Source organism: Ascaphus truei (assembly GCF_040206685.1).
Source record: "Ascaphus truei isolate aAscTru1 chromosome 3 unlocalized genomic scaffold, aAscTru1.hap1 SUPER_3_unloc_1, whole genome shotgun sequence".
In the NCBI taxonomy this organism is placed as follows: domain Eukaryota; kingdom Metazoa; phylum Chordata; class Amphibia; order Anura; family Ascaphidae; genus Ascaphus; species Ascaphus truei.
This window is the reverse complement of record NW_027453821.1, coordinates 433,798-457,468: the sequence shown is the minus strand read 5'-3', so window position 1 is coordinate 457,468 and position 23,671 is coordinate 433,798. Positions and strand designations below refer to the sequence as shown.

Below are 23,671 nucleotides of genomic sequence, written 5' to 3'. Positions count from 1 at the left end.
TTTTTAAACACTGACAAGACTGTAACAATGGTATTTGGGACCAAGACTAAATTTGTAAAGCTTCCAGTGACTGAGCTCCTGATTAGAACCAACGCTAACACCACCCTAACACCTGTCACTAGTTTTAAATACCTGGGCTTATGGTTTGACTCCCACTTAACATTCGGGATGCACATTGATACCCTGACAACCAAGACCTATGCAAAACTAGGGGTACTTTACAGGAACAAATCCTCCCTAAGTCTCCTGGTCAGAAAGCGTATCACACAGCAGATGCTAATGCCAATTATTGACTATGGAGACATAGTATATGGCTCGGCACCTCAAACCCACCTTAGCAAACTTGACACCCTCTACAATTCAATTTGTCGTTTTGTTCTCCAATGCAACTACAACACACATCACTGCGAAATGCTCAAAGAACTAGATTGGTCATCACTCGAGTCTAGGCGCAAAGTTCACCTTTCCTGTCTTGCCTTCAAATACTTTCTGGGCAAGCTACCCACCTATCTGAACAAGCTCCTCACCCCTACCACATGCAGCACCTATCACCTGAGATCTGACTCCAAAACACTGTTCATGGTCCCAAGGCTCAACAAAGTATCCGGCCGCTCCTCCTTGTCTTACCGTGCACCCCAAAACTGGAACAACCTACCAGAGACTCTCACATCCACCACCAGTTTAAGTTCTTTCAAATCTAAGGCTGTCTCACATTTTAACCTGGTCTGTAACTGTTTCATACGCCCATAATATATATTATCTGTAACTGTGCATGCAATGTCTTGTATATAATGTATACCCTGTTCATTTATGTAACTGTACTTGTAACCATGTATTATTTGTTTTACTCTGTGCCCAGGACATACTTGAAAACGAGAGGTAACTCTCACTGTACTACTTCCTGGTAAAATATTTTATAAATAAATAAAATAAATAAATTCTCAATATAACCTAAAATTTATGGGTGTTTTTTTCACTAGAACATGTAGCTTATACTTCTGTCCATGCTTAATTGTTATTTTCCACAATATTGTAGACATTTCAGTCCATTTTGAAACAAACTGAATACAGATAAGTGAGGATAAAAGGGTACTACTTACAACCGTCAGGAAGTGAATCTATTTCACTCTTTATTGGGGACAGATAATCCTCTGTGTCCGGCTCTTCTTCCTCTGTCTTAATCTCTAACCTCTCTGGTACAACCACAGGAAAACCTGGCAATAAGAAAAGGAAAATGCCCCATGTAAAGCTGGGAGTGCGGGCTCTTCTTGTGATTTCACCTCCTCTGATATTGGTATAATACCTGTGTTATAGAAATGTTACTAGCCCTGCTGGTAGAACATTACATATTATATCTGACCTGCTAGTGGTTCTATAAGAACACAAGAGTAATTAGTTTGGGCTGTTTCATAACTGCACAATAATCAGATATTCCCTCCTTGCAGATCTCAGAGACACCACAATACCTACTATACTCACATAGCAAGTGTGGATCCGTGCTGGCAGTGGGCAGTGCTCCCATGTCCATGCTGGTAGTGGGCAGTGCTCCCCTGTCCATGCTGGTAGTGGGCAGTGCTCCTCTGTCCATGCTGGTAGTGGGCAGTGCTCCTCTGTCCAGGCAGGTAGTGAGCAGTGCTCCTCTGTCCATGCTGGTAGTGGGCAGTGCTCCTCTGTCCGTGCTGGTAGTGGGCAGCGCACCTCTGTCCAGGCTGGTAGTGGGCAGTGCCCCTCTGTCCAGGCTGGTAGTGGGCAGTGCCCCTCTGTCCAGGCTGGTAGTGGGCAGTGACCCTCTGTTGATGCTGGTAGTGGGCAGTGCTCCTCTGTCCAGGCTGGGAGTGGGCAGTGCTCCTCTGTCCGTGCTGGTAGTGGGCAGCGCACCTCTGTCCAGGCTGGTAGTGGGCAGTGCCCCTCTGTTCGTGCTGGTAGTGGGCAGTGCCCCTCTGTCCATGCTGGTAGTGGGCAGCGCTCCTCTTTCCAGGCTGGTACTGGGCAGTGCTCCTCTGTCCATGCTGGTAGTGGGCAGTGTGCATCTGTCCGTGCTGGTAGTGGGCAGTGCGCCTCTGTCCGTGCTGGTAGTGGGCAGTGCTCCTTTGTCCATGCTGGTAGTGGGCAGTGCTCCTCTGTCCATACTGGTAGTGGGCAGCGCACCTCTGTCCAGGCTGGTAGTGGGCAGCGCACCTCTGTCCAGGCTGGTAGTGGGCAGTGCCCCTCTATCCAGGCTGGTAGTGGGCAGTGACCCTCTGTTGATGCTGGTAGTGGGCAGTGCTCCTCTGTCCAGGCTGGGAGTGGGCAGTGCTCCTCTGTCCAGGCTGGTAGTGGGCAGTGCTCTGTCCAGGCTGGTAGTGGGCAGTGCTCCTCTGTCCGGGCTGGTAGTGGGCAGTGCTCCTCTGTCCGGGCTGGTAGTGGGCAGTGCTCCTCTGAAGGTGCCGAGATAGGTTCCTTGGTTTATATTTGTTGGATGACAGCTGTGCCTGTATAAAAGAGTGGAAGAAACGTAATGAGTATGATCTCTTTTCTTCGACAAATATACAGCATTTAGTGTAGGCTTTCAAATCTATTATGAACACAGAGTAACCCCAAAGCAGTCAGAGAAGACAGGGGCACCAATAGAAACATGAACAAAGTATAGTGGTCAGAAAGCACAATTCTCAAAAGAAAGAGAAAAAATAATAATATGACTATAGGGTTATCCCTTCAAGCCCATTCCCACATGTATAATACAGCTGTTACTTCCTCTCTCCTTTACAAAAAATGCGCCCGATTTCAACAAAGGAATAAAGAAAGCAGGTTAGAATGTCTGTAGAACCTCCGTTCGTTGGCTACACCCTCTGTGAATCAGAGGGTTAGATGTATCCTCTGTGGGTTAAATACATCCACCACGAGCCCAACTGGGATAAACAAGGATTTGGGATCTCAGCTGCTTCTTTTAGTACGAATGGTCTGGTACTTTGGCCGATCACCATGGGCTTGAGGCTGCAGACTGGGGTCCTTTCCTATACCGTACAGTTATCTTAACGGCTGATACTATTATAAAACAAAATTCTGTATAGTACAATGGGGGTGGGTTATCTATGGCGACACCAGAGGAGTCTGGTGCACATGGGTATACCCACTTACATTTAGGGATATCTAGCATTTCGTTTATTCACTTTTGCCTTATTCTCCTTTTTACCTTTCTACCTCCTCTTGTGCCTTGTCCTCTGGGCTGAAGGGTGTGCCCGAATCATCTTTCCTGTTTTCATATCCAACTATCAGTGCCTGTGATCTGTGTCCTTGCTTTCTGTGGTTTTATCCCACCGCTACCCAGTCCTGCAGAACCCTCCCTATAATTTGGCCAGACAAGGTATTCTATTTCATACTCCTAGTTAATATTGCCATCTCTCCCATTTATACACATTTCCAGTTATTCTTCATGTTTGTGTGAATGTGGAACTCCACGGCTCACAATACCCAAGTGTTCATGGAACAGAACACATCTGAACTGTTTTTTGCTGTTCATGAGCTCTATATACTGCTCCTAAATCTACTTTCAGTAGTGCCTGTTTATGTCCATTGTTGCACAGTGACTGATCTCTAACTACCTGGATCCATTGGCCCAGATCTTATTATGGCCATTTGAATGACCTAGAAGAAAACATTTTAATCTAGTGTAGCCAGGACTGGGTTCTGGCTACCAGTCTGCCCTGGTAAGAGCAGGCCTGCCAGTAGTAATCATGGGTTTTCACCACTCCCTGCAGTACCCTTGAGAGACAGGGGGAGGAGGTGGAACTAGGCCTGAGTATACCCAATCCTGGGTCAGACCTGGTGCCCTCCTCCTGGTTGTACTTAAGGGAGATTGCCGCCCAAATATAGGAGTGTCTCTCCCCACAGTGGCAGGTCACACAGCAGAGAGTCTGAGCATTGGGCCTTCTCTGTTCCTCTTCCCCTCGGGGGAGAGTGATGTGAACCTTACCTCTCTCTACTAGAGGGGCAGGGAAAAGCCAGGACAGCTGCGGGGGGCCTTAACCTGTAGTGGTTGTCCATTGACCATCCTACATCTGGGTAGCCGACTCAGAGACTGTAATTGGGCATGCCACTTCCGTGTTGTGCGTACTGACCCAAATAAAGTCGTTCCTGTTTATATACCTCCTGCCTGGTGTGTGATCTTACTGGGAGGAGAGGGAGTATTTCTACTGTAGGAGATCGCCTCCATACATCTGGAGCCTGCAGCAGATGGAGGCGCTGCACTGCTAGAGAAGCACGTGGGGTATGTACCCCAGGAACCTGTGCAATGTCCCCACAACCATCAGCAGACGACTCATCCCTCCTGCTTACCAACAGGTAGCATGCTCCACACACGCTGTAATTGCAGAATCTCCTATCAGGTGGGGGAAACAACATTACACTGTATATAGACATTAGCATGCCTACCTATATATGGCCTTGTGATTATGTTACATGCATTTATTAAAGTTGACATAGTATTGATGTAACTGCTGCAACACGGTTCTCTCTTTATTCCTTGTCTATGAGTCTGTGCAGCTGCTTTGTTTACCTTCTGGCAAAATTGTCAGTGCTGGTAACCATGACAACTTGTATATGTTCCTATGGAGACTAGTGGTCCTGAGCAGCCTCCGTAGGTTCAGAGCGGGTCACAGGTGCAATGACATCAGACACTGATTAGTACTGTCGATGGAGAATTGTCATATATACGGAGTGCGTATCCAACCCACAGGGGATCGGCAGAGCGCGCGTGCAACCCACGGGAGATCGGCAGAGCGCGCATGCAACCCACGGAGGATTGGCAGAGCGCGCATGCAACCCACGGAGGATCGGCAGAGCGCGCATGCAACCCACAGGGGATTGGCAGAGCGCGCATGCAACCCACGGGGGATCGGCAGAGCGCACATGCAACCCACGGGGGATCGGCAGAGCACGCATGCAACCCACGGGGGATCTGCAGAGCGCGCATGCAACCCACGGGGGATCGGCAGAGCGCGCGTGCAACCCACGGGGGATCGGCAGAGCGCGCATGCAACCCACAGATGATCGCCAGAGCGCGCATGCAACTCACGGGGGATCGGTAGAGCACGCATGCAACTCACGGGGGATCGGCAGAGCGCGCATGCAACTCACGGGGGATCCGGGGAGCGCGTATCCAACCCACAGGGAATCTGCAGAGCACGTATGCAACTCACGGGGGATCCACGGAGCGTGTATCCAACCCACGGAGGATTCACAAAAGATGCATCCAACCCACGGACATTCTAAACTGCTTTTTGATCCTTTGTCGATATCGGGAGAATGTTTTGTAGAGAAGAGACGTACCTCCTGTATTATACACAGGGGAATGAGCTTACCCCAAAACGTTGGCACAATTACTTTTTTTTTGCCCGTATGTTTTTCCCTTTGGGATATTTCAGCATATTTTTGTGTATTGGCAGTGCACTGCGTGCCAACGAGTGCTTCATGCGTTTGACAAAGTGCAGAGATTGCACGAAACGCGTCAAGGATCCTCTCAAGATTACTTGTTTTAGTCTTATGTTGCCCCACGTTCATTAAATTATTCTTTTGAAATAGTGATCCAGCATCCGTTTTTTTCTTCCTGCATCCGGAACGCATGAAGCACTCGTTGGCACACAGTGCACCGCCATTATCTTCCCCCTCGGGAGGAATTCCTGTTCTGATCTACATGTCGGGCTGAGAGCACGCTGTTACCAGGAGCTGTATGTAACAAGGTCGTGAGTACTAAATATATCGAATTTTGCTTCAATTTATGGTCTAGCACCGTTTTTGTATTGTATTATTGTTTCAGGGGTCAGGTTCCCTTCTCACACGGTTTCCTTGCCATCCTATGTTTCAAATATCTTTACATACCCTCATGTTTGGGCACAAATTACCTTTTGATGTACTCATGTTTATTGACCCTGATACACCAACAACAGTGCATTCATGTAGGATATGAAGACATCAGTATATAGTTATTTATACTAATCTGGGAGCTTTTTTGCATAACCTAGAGCAGGGGGCGCAAACTTTTTTCCCTGCGCCCCCCTGACGGCTGTCCCCTCGCTCCCGCGCCCCCCCAACCCCAACTTACCCGCGCTCCGGCGTAATGACGTCACGTTGCCATAGCAACGTGACGTCACATGACCTCGCAGCGTCATTTTGACGCCGCGTTGCCATGGCGCCGCAGGGAGGAAGCTGCCGGAGCCACGGTAAGTTAGGTTTACAGAGGCCCTGCAGCTCCCCCGGCACTTAATTTAAGTGCCTTCGGGAAGCGCGCGGGGCCTCTGTAAACCCCGCGCCCCCCGTCGGCAGTGTCGCGCCCCCCTGGGGGTCGCGCCCCACAGTTTGCGCACCGCTGACTTAGAGCATTGGTTTAGGAGACGGTTCTCCGCTTTTGTTCATATTTTTGTGTATTATCACATAGGCGCTCTACATTTCTTCTTGCCATGGGCTATCATCTCCCTGATCCCACATGTTAGATAAGTATCTGGGCCTATATTTGTACATATGTATATATATATATTTCCCCATAGACTTCATGTTATTCCTAAAGGCACTGCACATAATATATTGTCATATAGCCCCTTCCTATAACCCTATATAAACCACGCCGTATAACTCCCCTTAATGCTCCCTATAAATCCTCCTACTGCCCCATATAACATCTCTCCCCCCCTCTTTTCTGCTTTGTGCCGATTTCTCTCTCTCTCTGCCCCCCCCCCCCCCCATAGGGTTAAGTCGGTTTAGTTATATGCTATTAAGCCATAAGCCTTCAGCCCGAGTTACCATGGTGACGCATGTTGTCAGATTGAAGTGTGAAAGACGCAGCGCCTGACCACGAGAGAGAGGAGAGGTGGAGAGAGAACGCCAGGTGTGTGTGACCGGACTAACCGGGGACTACACCCTGAACCCTGCGGTGTGAAGCTTTACCATCCAAACCGCCGAAAAGAACTGGGAATTCATGAGTGCGATAACAAAAAAACCTTTATCTATTAAATTTAGACCATATTACACAATATACTCTTTATTTTGACTCTGTGGGGACTGGTTCTGCAGGAGAGCTAGCCAAGCTCGTGTGTCCGAATCACAGAAAGTGGAGATGGTGTGGCCACTATAAATATACTTCTACATCCCGCGTTAAAAACACATAAATGTATCAAAGATTCAGATGTCATTGTGACTAATTTTCTACAATCTGCAGAGGAATATTCCACCTACAAACCTTAAATATTTAAGACAATCTTGTGTCACAACACCCAAGTTCTAAGTGACGAATTTTGAGAGAATCCGTAACTTTTCCAGACAGAAAGTACTTTACAGAGACTATTCTATACACGCAAATGTTTGGTATTTTATATGTAATTTTGTATGCAAATATTGAGCACAGTAGTGACAGTGACTGTAATACCACCACTGGGTGCTTGTAGATATATCATTTGTGGGTAGAGCGCTTTGAGTGTATATCCTTTCCATACTGACCCAGACTCCCTTTTCTATTTCATACAATGAGAAGTGGGTAATGCAGAGCAGTAACTTCCCCTCCCCTGGCCACACATCCTACCATATTAAATAGGGGGGTTTGATCCCTCACACCTTTATCCTCTTCTGCAGTTTCTCCCATTCAGCCGCTTTGTAGGAACATCCTGCATTTCCACAGAACAATACAATACATTTATAAAGATATTTCACCAAATGTTATTTAGCCAAAGGAAACAACGTTTTGGCCGGACACAGCATGCTTCATCAAGGTTAGCGCCACACCTTTATAAAGCCTGCTGCATCCGGCCACAACGCTCGTTTCCTTTGGCTTAATAACATGGCTGAAATATATTTAAAAAAAAAAAAAAAGTCTAAAACCCCCAGGTCATTAAAATCTGCCTTTCTAAAGTTTAAAGGTTTTATTTTCTCTCTACACACTCTACACACTCTCTCTAGGTGACCTAATCACATCTTTTGGGTTTAAATATCACCTCTATGCTGACGACACACAAATTTACCTTTCAACCCCTGACCTTACACCTGCTATACAGACCAAAGTTTCTGAATGTCTCTCTGCTATATCATCCTGGATGGCCATCCGCCGACTGAAACTTAACATGGCAAAAACAGAGCTCCTTATACTACCTCCCAAACCTGGCCCTACTACCTCCTTCCACATTGCTTTTGGAAATACGATCATTCACCCAGTAGCCCAAGCACGCTGCCTAGGGGTCACACTTGATTCCTCTCTCTCATTCTCCTCTCATATTCAAAACGTTTCTAAAACTTGTCGCTTTTTCCTCCGCAATATCACAAAGATACGCCCTTTCCTCTGTTACTCAACTGCTAAAACTCTGACTCAGGCCCTCATTCTCTCCCGTCTCGATTACTGCAACCTCCTGCTGTCCGGCCTTCCTACCTCTCACCTGTCTCCCCTACAATCTATCCTAAACACTGCTGCCAGAATCACTCTTCTCTTTCCTAAATCTGTCTCAGCGTCTCCCCTGCTGAAATCCCTCTCCTGGCTTCCGATTAAATCGCGTATCTCACACTCAATTCTCCTCCTCACTTTTAAAGCTTTACATTCTTCTGCCCCTCATTACATCTCAGCCCTAATTTCTCGCTATGCACCATCACGACTCTTGCGTTCTTCTCAAGGAAGTCTTCTTACTACCCCCTTTGTATCTAAAGCTCTCTCCCGCCTTAAACCTTTCTCACTTTCTGCCCCACACCTCTGGAATGCCCTTCCCCTCAATACCCGACTAGCCCCCTCGCTATCCACCTTTAAGACCCACCTTAAGACACATCTGCTTAAAGAAGCATATGAGTAGCACTGGATAATCATGGACACATGACACAAAGCTTGGCCCCCTGCAGAAGCACTTACTAGTATTCCCTCCTACTGTCTCTGTACGTTCTCCCTACCTACCAATTAGATTGTAAGCTCCTCGGAGCAAGGACTCCTTCCTTAATGTTACTTTTACAGTATGTCTGAAGCACTTATTCCCATGATCTGTTATTTATATTTGTTATTTATATGACATGTATTACTACTGTGAAGCGCTATGTACATTTTATGGCGCTATACAAATAAAGACATACATACATACATACATTATTTGAACCCAAGTAATATGGTTTATGATAATTTATTTCAAATGAGACCATGTTATGATCACTGTTACTCAAATATTCCCGGACTTGAATATTTGTTATTACTTCTACAATGTTTGTGTAACGGTGTTCCCCGCAGACTCCTCATCGATCAGCGGTGTTGATATAGTATTGAACCACAAACTTCAGGAAACTTGCTTCACCAAGGAGTGAAGCAGGGATTCTCTGAGAGATTCCCGTTACCAGGTGTATAGTGCTGGATATCTGCTGGTTCACATGTTGCTGAGTTGTCCGCCGTTGGTAGTGGGGATATCAGGTCAGGCTTCTGGGGTAGATTACTGATCTTTATCTCACCTGGTGCAGCGCCTCCATCTGCTGCAGGCTCCAGGGATGTGGAGACAATCCCTGCAGGAGAACTTACTTCCACTCCCCCAGATAGATTGCACACCAGGCAGGAGTATAGTTAACTGGAACACTTTATTGTCTCTCTGCATACACAGCAACACAACTTGTATCAACTTCAGCAGTCAAATAGGTCTCCAACCTCAGGATGGTCCCTGGACATCCACCACAGGCCAAGGGCACCAGGGGCAGTCCATGCTCTTCCCTGACTCCCTAATAAGAGTTAGGGGTAAGGTATCACTCATCACTCCCCCAAATGGAGGGGACAGCAGGTGCAAATGCTCAGAACACCCATGTGGTACCCGTTTCTCTCAGAGGGGAGAGACTGCTAAATTTAGGTGTACCATGGGGGGGGGGGAACGGTCCAAGTTCTGAGCTCAGGATTGGGCAGAACACACTCCTCCCCCGTCACTCAGTGAAGCTGCTTACTGTGGGAAAATATCAAAAAAGTGATATTACGGTGCTCCTTATTTTAGAGTGGTGCTATAGTGCTTAAATATGGAAATAATACACAATGTGCAAATGAGTGATATATAATAAATAATACGAGAGTGTTCGTGAAAAATAATTGAATAAACACAATATTAAGTGAAAAAATATGTGATAAAATGCTGCTCAACCCTCTTGAAGAAAGGTTTCTGTTTTCCTCTTCTGTATACTTGGTTCGGAACTTTTGGGGTGAATTAAAATGCTTTGGAACACTGTGTGTGTTTAGTTGTCTTCTTATATTTCCTACATGTTCTAAGATTCTAACTTTCAATGCTCTTGTAGGTTTCCCTATGTATTGAAATCCACAGGTACATTCCAGTAAATAGATAACAAAATCTTTGTTGCAATTAATAAATTGTTTAATGAAAAACTCTTCCTGTGTATTATTTGATTTAAATTGATTTTTAACCCCTTTTGAACAAAAGTCACAGGCTTTACAATTCCCACAGGTGTAATTTCCTTTAGAGAATTTAAGCCAATTATCTAATTAATACTTTTTAATGATTTCAAAACACAAGGCGCTAATTTTTCTTTCAGGTTACTTGCTCGTGTAAATATAATGTTAGGTATTTTAGTAAGTTCATTCCCCCAAAACTGGGTCGTTCTGTAATATGTGCCAGTGTTTTGAAATGACCTCTTTAATTTTGCCAGCTTCTCTATTATAAGGGTGTTTCCATTTGGCCGATATCCTAGATTAGAAAAAGTGGGAAATTGATTACACTATGTAGTCTTTATTTTCATGGTGACACCTGCGCTTCCCAAAAGTTCCAAACCAAGTATACTGTGGGAAAACCAGGATTGGTTCTGTCACTGCTTGCACTGTTACCAGTGCTTGAATGTCAGGGAGGGCAGGCTTGTAGCCAAAACCAGGCATGGCTACATTTGATATTACCAAATCCAGTACTGCCCCTCTCCTGTTTGGTTCCTCAATAATTTGGGTCATGTAATTGTCTTTAAGCACCCCCAAAAACCTGTTTCCTTTTGCTGTAATGCTAATCTCATTTCCCCAGTCTATGTCTGGATAATTAAAATCCCCCATTATGCAAACATGACCCAGTTTTGATGCCTTCTCCATTTGCAAAAGTATTTTAGCTTCCTCAATCTCACAGATATTTGGTGGTTTATAGAATATCCTACAAACATTTTCTTTATACTTTTACCTCCACTGCTAATTTCTATCCACAAAGTCTCTACATTTTCATAATTCCATTCATAAACATCTTCCCATATAATAGGTTTTAGATCCAGTTTAACATATAAGCATACTCCACCTCCCCTTCTATTTGCTCGATTTTTTTTCTGTCTGTACTATTGTTAAACTCTTTGGCCAAAGTGTTATAAGCCACGTCACAGCATGACCACTCTACAGGTCCAAACACTGTGAAAATTCTTACTTACCTCTGCAATGTTGGGAGAAATGTCTTAATAGGCCACATGTGCATGAAACAACCTGCTACTTAAAGAGTGGGAAGGACAAGCTTAATATATTTAAGATTAAAATGTTCCTGATTGGACCAAAAAAACCATAGGGGATAATTGGCAAGGAAATCTTATTTACTAAAAAAAACAAACAAAAAAAAACCTGAAAAAACCTGCCTGGCCATTTCAGATTTACTTGGGGAAAGACAGAGTAAGGCTAGGGATAGTGTTTCGGGGTCCTCAGTAGGACTGGGGCGCTTTCCCGATGGGCGGAGGGTGGAAAGATTCAGTATACCGGTGAGCAGATGTTTTGGGTACCGGCAGTCTGGCGTGACCAGACCTTTCTGTGACGGCCGTCTGTCACATTAATCTTAAACACGAAGTACTGTGCCACTGGGAAAGCCAGACCCAGTGACACCCTGTTGCTGTTAATCAGTTTGTAAATAAAATTGGAGCATTATTATCGTTTATTTGTGAAGTGCCAACGTATTCCGCAGTGCATAACAATGGGTTACAAATATATTCGAGGACAATACAAGGAGCTTTCAAAAGAACTATTCATCCCACGGGCAGTACAAAGGACTCGGGGACATCCCTTAAGGTTGGAGGAAAGGAGATTTCACCAGCAACAAAGGAAAGGGTTCTATACAGTAAGGGCAGTTAAAAGTGTGGGATTCGAGGCGCATGCGTGACGGCAGGAGTGCATGAACGTGTGAGCCATTAGCTCCGTTCTCAGCCGGCGGCAATTTTGAATAAAAAAGCAGCAAAACAGCACAAAAAAGCCCCAATTCATATCCCCAAACTGCCTCAGAGTCCCAGGATGCCGAGAACGACCCGCTCTAAGAGTACCTCAACGGTCCTGACCGATTACTTTACTAAGGGAGATCCAGCGCGGGCCCCCAGCCAGGAGGGAATGGCGCCAAGTGATTCCGAATCGGAAGAGGAGGAAGATGACGGCCGGGACACCAGCAGAGACAATCAAATTATGAGGCGCAGAGACATGAGAGAGTTCTGCCTAGACATCAAAACGTGCTTTCAGTGTGAAGTGGCAGCCCTGAGAGCTGATATCTGCGGTATAGGCGAGCGCACAGACTCTCTTGAAAAGAAAATGGACGCCAGTGTCTAGGCACGCCACAAAACAGACAGACAAGTGGTACAAGTGAGGGAAACAGTCAGGGATATATTGGATCGGCAGGAGGATGCGGATAATAGGGATCGGAGGAACAATGTGAGGATCCGGGGGGTCCCAGAGACTGAAACAGATCCGGAGGACTTTATGTGCAGATGGCTCCAAAACATAATGCCCGACCGATCGGAGGCAGACCTGCACCTGGACCGCTGCCACAGGGCACTGAGGTCGCAACCACAGCAAGGTGACCCCCCAAGAGACATCATAGCCCGTTTCCACTTTTTTAGAGTGAAGGAGGCATTCTGCCAAATAACCAGATCTCAGGGAGACTTTGAGGGGTATAAACTGCAGGTCTATCAGGATATCTCACCCACTACCCTGCTGAAAAGAAAACAAATTGCCCCCATAACTAAAGTGCTGAGAGAGGCAGGGACCCGCTACCGTTAGCTGTGCCCGTTTGGGTTAATGGTGATACAAAATGGGGCTGCCACCACGTTGCGGAGACTAGAAGATGGCGGCAGCTTCCTCACCAAACTAGGGCTCCAGGACAAAATACCCGAGGAAATAGCCACAGGGAAACTGCACCGGACCCTTCATGGAAGGATGCGAGAAGAGCCGACAAGCGACGTCAACCCCACAGCCCGAAGTGAAATCGGGATCTGAACTGCAAATAAAGCCAAACACCCTACCTGTTCCCGTTCCCCACCCTGTTAACTTTTCCCTATGTTTCAGATGTTCCTTATGTGTCTCCCTCCCCCCACACTACCTTCTACCTAGGTGGTATGACACCACAGCTCGACGTACTGCAGGACATCGCAGGGAGGTGGAGGCCCCCGGGTGCGGTTCCGACACTTCATGGATGGGCGATGGACGCTAGATGAGACTAGACACAAACCATGACGCTGACTATCATATCCCACAATGCTAAAGGCTTAAACTGCCCCAACAAAAGAAGGGTGGCTCTCACGGACTATAAGAAAAAGGGAGCTGACATAGTTCTCATCCAGGAGACATATTTTAGCACCACCAGTTTTCCGAAATACTTTGATAAACAATTTAGACAGGTGTTTCTGTCCTCTGCTAGAGAAAAGAAAAGGGGAGTTGCGATACTCATACATAATAGGCTAGGGCTAGTGGTAGACACAATCAAGAAGGATAGGGACGGAAGGTTCCTCCTACACAGCACAGCAGATGCTAATGCCAATTATTGACTATGGAGACATAGTATATGGCTCGGCTCCTCAAACCCACCTTAGCAAACTTGACACCCTCTACAATTCAATTTGTCGTTTTGTTCTCCAATGCAACTACAACACACATCACTGCGAAATGCTCAAAGAACTAGATTGGTCATCACTAGAGTCTAGGCGCAAAGTTCACCTTTCCTGTCTCACCCTCAAATACTTTCTGGGCAAGCTACCCAGCTACCTGAACAAGCTCCTCACCCCTACCACATGCAGCACCTATCATCTGAGATCAGACTCCAAAAGACTGTCCATGGTCCCAAGGCTCAACAAAGTATCCAGCCGCTCCTCCTTCTCCTTCCGTGCACCCCAAAACTGGAACAACCTACCAGAGACTCTCACATCCACCACCAGTTTAAGTTCTTTCAAATCTAAGGCTGTCTCACACTTTAATCTGGTCTGTAACTGTTTCATACGCCCATAATATATATTATCTGTAACTGGGCTTTGCAATGTCTTGTATATAATTTATACCCTGCTCATTATGTAACTGTATTTGTAACCATGTATTATTTGTTTTACTCTGTGCCCAGGACATACTTGAAAACGAGAGGTAACTCTCAATGTATTACTTCCTGGTAAAATATTTTATAAATAAATAAATAAAATAAATAAATACTAGTGGGGACTTTAAACCAGCAGCCCATTACGATAGTAGTAATATACGCTCCAAATGGCCATGACTCGCCATTCTACACTGCAACATTCACTGCTATCAAAAAACACGCCATAGGTGCCCTGATAATGGGAGGGGACTTTAACTCAGTACTAAACGCAGCCATGGATAGGTCCGGGCCCCCCAGGCTTAGACCAGCAGCTTGGCCAACGGCACTTGAAAATGGGCTGAGGGACTTAGGGCTGGTGGATGTCTGGCAGGAATTCCACCCTCTTGACAAAAACTACAACTTCTATTCACATCCACATAATTCCTACAGCAGAATCAATTACTTCTTTGTCACTAGCAGACTGGTCCCACAGATCTCCCATACTGGGATCCATGATATTTCGTGGTCAGATCATGCACCCATAGAGCTAAGGTGCGCACAAATAGGGCTGGACAGACCAGGAGCAAACTGGAAACGTAATGAGTCCTTACTCAAAATCCTGGAAGTACAGGACAAAATTGGGGAAGAAATTATACAATTCTTTAGAGAAAACGTGGGAAGTGTGAGTTCCCACATCACCCTCTGGGAGGGACATAAAGCAACACTATGAGGGACTCTCATTAGCTTGGTAGCCAAACGGAAGAGAGAAAGGAATACAAAAATTATAGAAGGACGGACCGAATTGAAAACCCTTTGGGATCGACATAAGAGGTCTCCTGACCCGGCCATCCTCCAACAGATTAAAGATACGCAGCTCAAGCTGAAGTTGCTTCTTACCTCCCAGGCCGAGGAATCGCTGACTTGGTCAAAGAGGAAATTCTTTGAAAAAGCCAACAAGCCGGATACCCTACTAGCCAGGATGATTAACCCTAAAGCAAAAAGCTATAATATACAGGCTATACGCACGCAATCGGGCACCCTTTCCGCCGACCCTAAAAATATAGTGGGGGAATTCAAAAGCTATTATGAGACACTCTATGACAGGGAGAAGGTGAGTCGCTCCTCTGGAAAGGAGAGAGCCCTGCGGGATTTTCTGCAGAACTCAAATCTACCAAGAATGAGCGAGGGGGACAGAGAGGTGATGGGCAGGGACATCACAGCTGAGGAAATATCAGCGGTCATCGTAAATCTAAAACCCTCTAAAGCCCCGGGTCCTGACGGATTCTCGAACCTGTACTACAAAAAATATAAGAAACAATTGATCCCCTATCTCCTCCGTATGTTCAACCAAGTGTTGGGTGGGATCCCTTTCCCCCAGCAAATGCTCCAAGCATCAATTTCTGTGATACACAAACAGGGTAAAGACCCACAGGACTGTAGAAGCTACAGGCCAATATCCCTGATTAATTCAGACATTAAAATATACGCTAAACTATTGGCCAATAGATTGAGTCTCATCCTACCCAGACTGGTGCACCCAGATCAGATCGGGTTCATAGCGGGTCGACAAGTGCTGATAAAACCCGACGAATCATTGATCTGCTAGAAATAGCCAACACAAGATCCATACCAGTTATGGCGCTCAGTCTGGATGCAGAAAAAGCGTTTGATAGGATAGACTGGCCATATCTAGAGGTCACGCTCGGAGCATTTGGGATGGGAACGAAACTGATTGAAGCTATATTCTCCCTATACTCGGCTCCGTCAGCCAGAGTGACCCACCAGGGGTTCGCGTCGGACCCCTTCTTAATCAAGAGCGGAACGAGGCAGGGCTGTCCGCTCTCCCCTCTCCTGTTTGCGCTATGTATGGAGCCCCTAGCCGCGCAAATACGAGACAGCAAAGATATCTCTGGTATTGACATTGGAAGCCAGTCGCATAAGGTGGCACTGTATGCGGATGACGTGTTCCTGACAATATCTAGCCCCTCACCTCTCTGCCAAACTTATTCGATTTACTGGGTAGATTTAATAGGATCTCCGGATTTAAGATAAACCAATCTAAATAAGACGCTATGAATATAAATTTACCAAAACACATGGAGAAGCTGTTCACCCTCAACTTTAACGTTAACTGGCAGCAGACACAAATTAAATATCTAGGGATTAATGTAACCAAGACAACCAAACTGCGGTACCAGGCAAATTATCCCAAACTGATGCAAACCATACGAGGGGACATAAGGGGATGGGCCAAACACAAAATCTCTTGGATAGGGAAAATTCACTGTATTAAAATGAACCTGCTCTCTCGCCTTCTTTACTTATACCAGACCCTCCCGGTACCAGTGGGATTGAAGGACGCCCTCTCGCTCCAATCCGAGATAGATAGATTTATCTGGGGAGGGAAGAAGGCGAGAGTGGGCAGGCGGATAATGCGCAACCAAACAGGGGCAGGGGGGCTTGCGGTGCCCTGCTTGTTGGCTTATTATAAAGCGGCCCAATTATGCCAAATCGTGCAATGGCACACCAACCTAGACTCCAAAAGGTGGGTGGCATTAGAAAAAGAGATTTGCTCCCCGGTTGAACTAGGACATTTAATCTGGCTACCCAAAAAAGTGCGATTAAGCACTAAAATGCCGCTTTGCTCAATGGCTAACTCAATCTCGGTGTGGGAGAGCACCAGGCTTAAATGCAATTTGACCCATAAAGCATCAGGCATGACCCCACTGTGGGGGAACCCATTGCTTGCTCCTGGACTGAACAGTGCGGACTTTACAATTTGGAAAGCTAATCATATTAACAGATTAGTGGACCTGGAGGGCAGAAGAGGCATTCAAACATTTGATATCCTTAAATCTAACAACAATATCCCCAATGCTGAATTCTTTAGGTACCTTCAGGTCAGAGCATTTTACCAAGCTCCACAACCTAGAAACCAATTAACGAACTTTGAAAAGCTCTGCCGAACAGGGACAAGCACAGTTGGACTCACATCGCAGCTGTACAAGGAAGTAACTGGTTCTAGCTCGACAGTAACTGAAAAATTAGGCTACATGACCAAATGGGAGACGGACCTAGGAGAAGTATTAGACGTAGAGGACTGGACGAAAATCACCACGGCTGTCTCCAAAAGCTCCATGTGTACGACCCTCAGGGAGAACGCATATAAAGTTATGATGAGATGGTACCACACCCCCACAAAATTGGCTAAATTCCTGCCCAGTTACTCCCCATTGTGCCCGAGACAATGTGGACAACAGGCAGACTTGTTACACATGCTGTGGTCTTGCCCCAAGCTAACTAACGTCTGGGATTCAATCCAAGATTGGCTGAGCAGAATCCTAGGCATAAATATCCCGCTAGACCCGTGGCAGTTTCTTCTAAACAGACCGCGCCCGGGCCTCTCCAGAAAAACAAACAAATTAATATCGCACTTTGCGATGGCGGTAAGAGGAGAGATCGCAGCACGTTGGAAACAAAATGAGATTCCATCAATTACTGCAATTCGGAATAGAATTTGGACAGTCTGCCAGATGGAGCAATTGACGAGTATGGTCAACGATACTGGCACAAACTATTTAAAAGTCTCGACGCCGTGGTTGGCTCAGACAGATATACCAGGGGTAGAAAGGTCCACGATATGGCAATGATTAGGATAGATGCGTTCTCCGCTGGGCAGTAGTCTAAACATAGACGTACAGGACAAATCGGAGTTACTCGGATTGAACCAGACAGGGAGCTGTCGGGGCCGCCGCCGGGGTGAAACCTGCACCCCCCAAGGAGCGATAAGCCGGAAGATGCAGAGCTGTCGGTGAAACCACGGTAGAAGGACCCCCCCCATCTCCCTCCCCCCCCCGGATACCCCTACCCCCCCCTCTCTCCGTCAGATGCATGTGTAATGTCTGCCTATCTGTCTTCCCAGTTTGTCCTGTCTTCACCTGCGGAGAACAAAGATGCATGGGCGATTGATATTGTTATGATTATGCTTTTGATAAAAAGCTTTGAAATGTCTGTCAAACATGTAATCTGGCAATAAAATTTGAGTTGAAAAAAAAAAAAAATGTGGAATTCATTACCCATGGAGACTGTGATGGCAGATACAATAGATTTGTTCAAAAAAAGCTTGGACATCTTTTTAGATGGGAAAGGTATACAGGGATATACCAAATAAGTAACATGGGAAGGATGTTGATCCAGGGATTAATCTGATTGCCAATTCTTGGAGTCAGGAAGGAATTTATTTTCCCCTTATGAGATATCATTGGATGATATGACACTGGGGTTTTTTGTTTGCCTTCCTCTGGATCAATAAGTATAGATATAGGACAAAGTATCGGTTGTCTAAATTTAGCATGGGTTGAACTTGATGGACGTACGTCTTTTTTCAACCTCATCTACTATGAAACTGTGTATATTACAACTACAGACAAAATAGGATGAACTAGCACTTACCCTGTCTAATATAAATGCTATACCGCTATAGCACTATACAAACACCAGTACCGGTCAGCACTCAGAAAGTGAAGGGAATGAAAGACTTACGTTTTGCTTTTGGTCTCACCAAGTTTCTTCTTTAATGTATCAAACAAAGCAGCAAATACAGTCTCAGTACAGAGAGGTTAGCGCCAGGCACTGTTATATGTGCACACTACAGCAGCGTTACAACGCCCCCTGCCCCTTTGTCAGGCTTCATCATAATGTCCAGCCAAGGAGGCTTGTATAGTCCCTGCGGACACACGTGTGCTTCTGGTCAGCGTCTCTTTGCACTGTACAGCCATTACAGTGATGTCCACAGCTGGAGCTGGCTGCACTTCCCATCAGTGACACGCTCTGTGGAACGCATTGATTCCCTGCACAGACAGCTTCCTGTCAGTGACACACTCTGTGGAACGCATGGATTCGATGCACACAGCAGCTTCCTGTCAGTGACACGCTCTATGGAACGCATGGATTCCCTGCACACAGAGCTTCCTGTCAGTGACACTCTGTGGAACGCATGGATTCCCTGCATATAGACAGCAACTAAAGCCTCACTGAAAGGCTGGCAGACTGTACTCATCAATCGCCGAGCATGGGGGGTTGGGAAAGAGCAGATCTGTACAATTCACTGCAAAAGCCTTCACATACTGCTGGAGACCCAGAGTACAATATACTGACACTTGCACCTGTTTGGAAGTCTAATAAATGGGCAAAACATGAGGTCACACATGGACTAGAGTAACCCCAAAACATCGCAGTAGAAAGTTAACAACAAAGAAATCCTACATTACAACCATCCACCATTATATAACTTATACACATCCATCATCCATCCTACATTATATACCTAATATACATTCATCATCTATCCTACATTATATACTTCATACATACATCCTGCATTATATACCTAATATACATCCATCATCCACCCTACATTATATACCTAATATACATCCATCATCCACCCTACATTATATACCTAATATACATTCATCATACATCCTACATTTTTTACTTCATACATCCTACAGTACATTATATCCCTAATATACATTCATCATCCATCCTACATTATATACTTCATACATCCATCCTACATTATATACTTCATACATACATCCTGCATTATATCCCTAATATACATTCATCATCCATCCTTCATTATATACATCCTACATTATATCCCTAATATACATTCATCATCCATCCTACATTATATACATCCTACATTATATACCTAATATACATTCATCATCCATCCTACATTATATACTTCATACATACATCCTACATTATATACCTAATATACATCCATCATCCACCCTACATTATATACTTCATACATACATCCTACATTATATACCTAATATACATTCATCATCCATCCTTCATTATATACATCCTACATGATATACCTAATATACATTCATCATCCATCCTTCATTATATACATCCTACATTATATACCTAATATACATTCATCATCCATCCTACATTATATACTTCATACATATATCCTACATTATATACCTAATATACATCCATCATCCACCCTACATTATAGTGGTGTCCAAGGTGGTTAGGGAGCGCAATTATATGAAAGAGAAGAAACATATACAAAATAGCGCAATATGTCTACAACTTCAGGTAAGGAATCCAAGTCTCATTCATCCAATGAATTGAATACTCACAGATATATCTGTGGCAACATGTATATAAAGGTATCTTTAAAATTGCAGGTTTTTTGTTTCTTTACGTCAACCTCAATGTTGCGCGGTTCAGGGAGGTTTCTTTAACACAGTGATTCACAACCTTTTTTGTTTGGAGGAACCCTTTAAGTATTTTGTATAATTTCTGGGAACCCCTATCTGGATGACACATGTTCGACAGGGGTAAATCACAAAATAGACGTGTAAAGCAGTGGGGGTAATACATAATAATTAACTCATACTTTTGAATAAACAATGTGTATATATTTTGTAATGATTTTGGTTTAAACATCACCCCACCTCACCCTCCCTGCATCTCACATCATCCCCCCTCCCTGCATCTCATATCATCATCACATCATCACATGGCTCGGCTCCTCAAACCCACTTTAGCAAACATGACACCCTCTACAATTCAATTTGTCGTTTTGTTCTCCAATGCAACTACAACACACATCACTGCGAAATGCTCAAAGAACTAGATTGGTCATCACTTGAGTCTAGGCGCAAAGTTCACCTTTCTTGTCTCACCCTCAAATACTTTCTGGACAAGCTACCCAGCTACCTGAACAAGCTCCTCACCCCTACCACATGCAGTACCTATCACCTGAGATCAGACTCCAAAAGACTATTCATGGTCCCAAGACTCAACAAAGTATCCGGACGTTCCTCCTTCTCCTTCCGTGCACCCCAAAACTGGAACAACCTACCAGAGACTCTCATATCCACCACCAGCTTAAGTTCTTTCAAATCTAAGGCTGTCTCACACTTTAATCTGGTCTGTAACTGTTTCATACGCTCATAATATATATTTTCTTTAACTGTGCATGCAATGTCTTGTATATAATGTATACCCTGTTCATTTATGTAACTGTATTTGTAACCATGTATTATTTTGTTTTACTCTGTGCCCAGGACATACTTGAAAACGAGAGGTAACTCTCAATGTATTACTTCCTGGTAAAATATTTTATAAATAAAATAAATCCCCCCTCCTGCATCTCACATCTCTCCCCCCCCCTGCATCTCACATCATCCCCCCACCCTGCATCTCACATCATCCCCCCTCCCTGCATCTCACATCATCCCCCCCTGATCAATTGATCTCCCTCTCTTCTCTACCTTTCTCCCTCCTTCTCTCTTCTCTCCCTCCTTCTATCCTCTTCCTTTCTCCCTCCTTCTCTCTCCTCTACCTCTCTCCTGTCCCTCCTTCTCCCTCCTCTCCACACTCCTTCTGGCTCCTCCCCCCTTCTCCACTCTCCCCTCCCCCTCTTTCTCTCTCCTCTTCCTTTCTCCCTCTCATCTCTCCTCTCCTCCTCTCTCCTCCTCTTTCCTCTCCACTCTCCTCTCCCCCCTTCTCCACTCTCCTTCTGTCTCCTCTCCCCCCTTCTCCACTCTCCTTCTGTCTCCTCTCCCCCCTTCTCCACTCTCCTTCTGTCTCCTCCCCCCCTTCTCCACTCTCCTCTCTCCCCTCCCCCTCTTTCTCTCTCCTCTCCCTTTCTCATCTCTCCTCTCTCCTGTCCCTCCTCTGTATATTAGACTATATATTTGGAACGACAATGAATATGCTGTGTAATAGTGTATACTTTATTTTTAGCTTTTGACTTAAATTTCTCACATGCACCACTGTTTTTGCCAGCTTTTTCTGGGAGCTAACTACCCAATATTGGATAATTTTTAATTACATGACTCAATTCAACAAAGAAGCAGGGGAGATAAAGTCGATTCTAAACAAGCATTGGCACGTAATTAAAAATGATCCAATATTAGGTAGTTATCTCCCAGAAAAAGTGATTTACACAAAAGCCTCCAATATTAAGACTAAAATAGCCCCTAGTATTTTAAAGAAACATGTAGAGCCCAAAGAACCAGGGTGGTTAGACCTCCCAAAGGGATTTTTTAATTGTAGAAATTGCCTAGCTTGCAAAAACAGTGGTGCATGTGAGAAATTTAAGTCAAAAGCTACAAATAAAGCATACACTATTACACAGCATATTAATTGTCGTTCCAAATATATAGTCTATCTTCTCACATACCCCTGTGGTTTGCAATACATCGGCAAGACAATCCGACCATTAAAGACACGCATTTTAGAACATATCGGTAATATTAAAAGAAAATTAAAAACCCATAGCGTGTCTAAACATTTTTTGGATGTACATCAAGCAGACCCCATAGGGTTACAATACATAGGCATAGAGATGGTGATGCCACATTGGAGAGGTGGGGACAGAAATATGGAGTTAATTAAAAGGGAATCCTTTTGGATTTATGAGATCAATACCATAATACCCTCAGGCTTGAATGCTGAGATAGATATGAGTGCCTTTTTGTGAATATTATTATGGCTCCTAACTTCTGTTCTCTACCCCACAGATAAACCAGCTTCATTACAGATAGATTTATCTTTAAATATATATTTTAAAATGTTCAGATTTTTTAACCTATTTTTAACCCATTTTAATAAAATGTGTATAAATACACTGTATCAGCATGTATTTTTGGACTTTAGGCATGTCAGCCTCAAGATATAATATATGTGCCATGTTATGTAAGGCGTTCCATGTTTACATCTTAGATGCATCTGTGTGCCTCATTGGTTCACGTTTAGCCAATAGTAATATTAGGAGAGGTATTTAAAGACCCGTAATTAGAATGCAAGACACTCCTGAAGAAACCTCGGATAAGGAGAAACACGTAGAGTGTCACCAAAAGTATCACCAACTGACTCCAAACCGCCGTGAGATTTCCCTGCAACCCGGAAGTGCGCGAGCCGTGAGAGACACGAGACGGGAACCCTCCAGTGTATCGAGTGAGGAGACTGCTCGGAGCCTCGGTCGGCAGCGGAGATCATTTAGATCAAACTGCTTTATTTACTTGGGAACCATGTGAGTGAATCTGGCATTATTTTAATCAGATACATTTTTTTATACAGTCTACACTATGTCTGCTCTTTTCTCTTATCACTGCAAGCGTTGAAGAAACCTCCCTGAACCGCACAACATTGAGGTTGACGTAAAGAAACAAAAAACCTGCCATTTTAAAGATACCTTTATATACATGTTGCCACAGATATATCTGTGAGTATTCAATTCATTGGATGAATGAGACTTGGATTCCTTACCTGAAGTTGTAGACATATTGCGCTATTTTGTATATGTTTCTTCTCTTTCATATAACTGCGCTCCGCTATATCACGAGGATGAAGAAAGAAATCCTGGATTGAGGATG

The 23,671-nt window shown here is 44.8% G+C and overlaps 1 protein-coding gene across 1 annotated transcript in view; it reads right to left on the bottom strand.

Annotated features, from left to right (window-relative positions):
- The window catches only part of LOC142473311 (uncharacterized), a 54,236-nt gene extending 35,141 nt beyond the window's left edge, over positions 1-19,095 (bottom strand). Inside the window, exons 1-3 of the mRNA XM_075580509.1 lie at positions 18,792-19,095; positions 1,480-2,471; positions 1,101-1,214 (exon numbers count right to left, since the gene is read on the bottom strand). Coding sequence (XP_075436624.1) covers positions 1,101-1,214; positions 1,480-2,128 — 763 coding nt within the window. The 5' untranslated portion in view covers positions 2,129-2,471; positions 18,792-19,095. The remainder of the gene's footprint in view (positions 1-1,100; positions 1,215-1,479; positions 2,472-18,791) is intronic.
- Between the last annotated feature and the right edge of the window lie 4,576 nt (positions 19,096-23,671).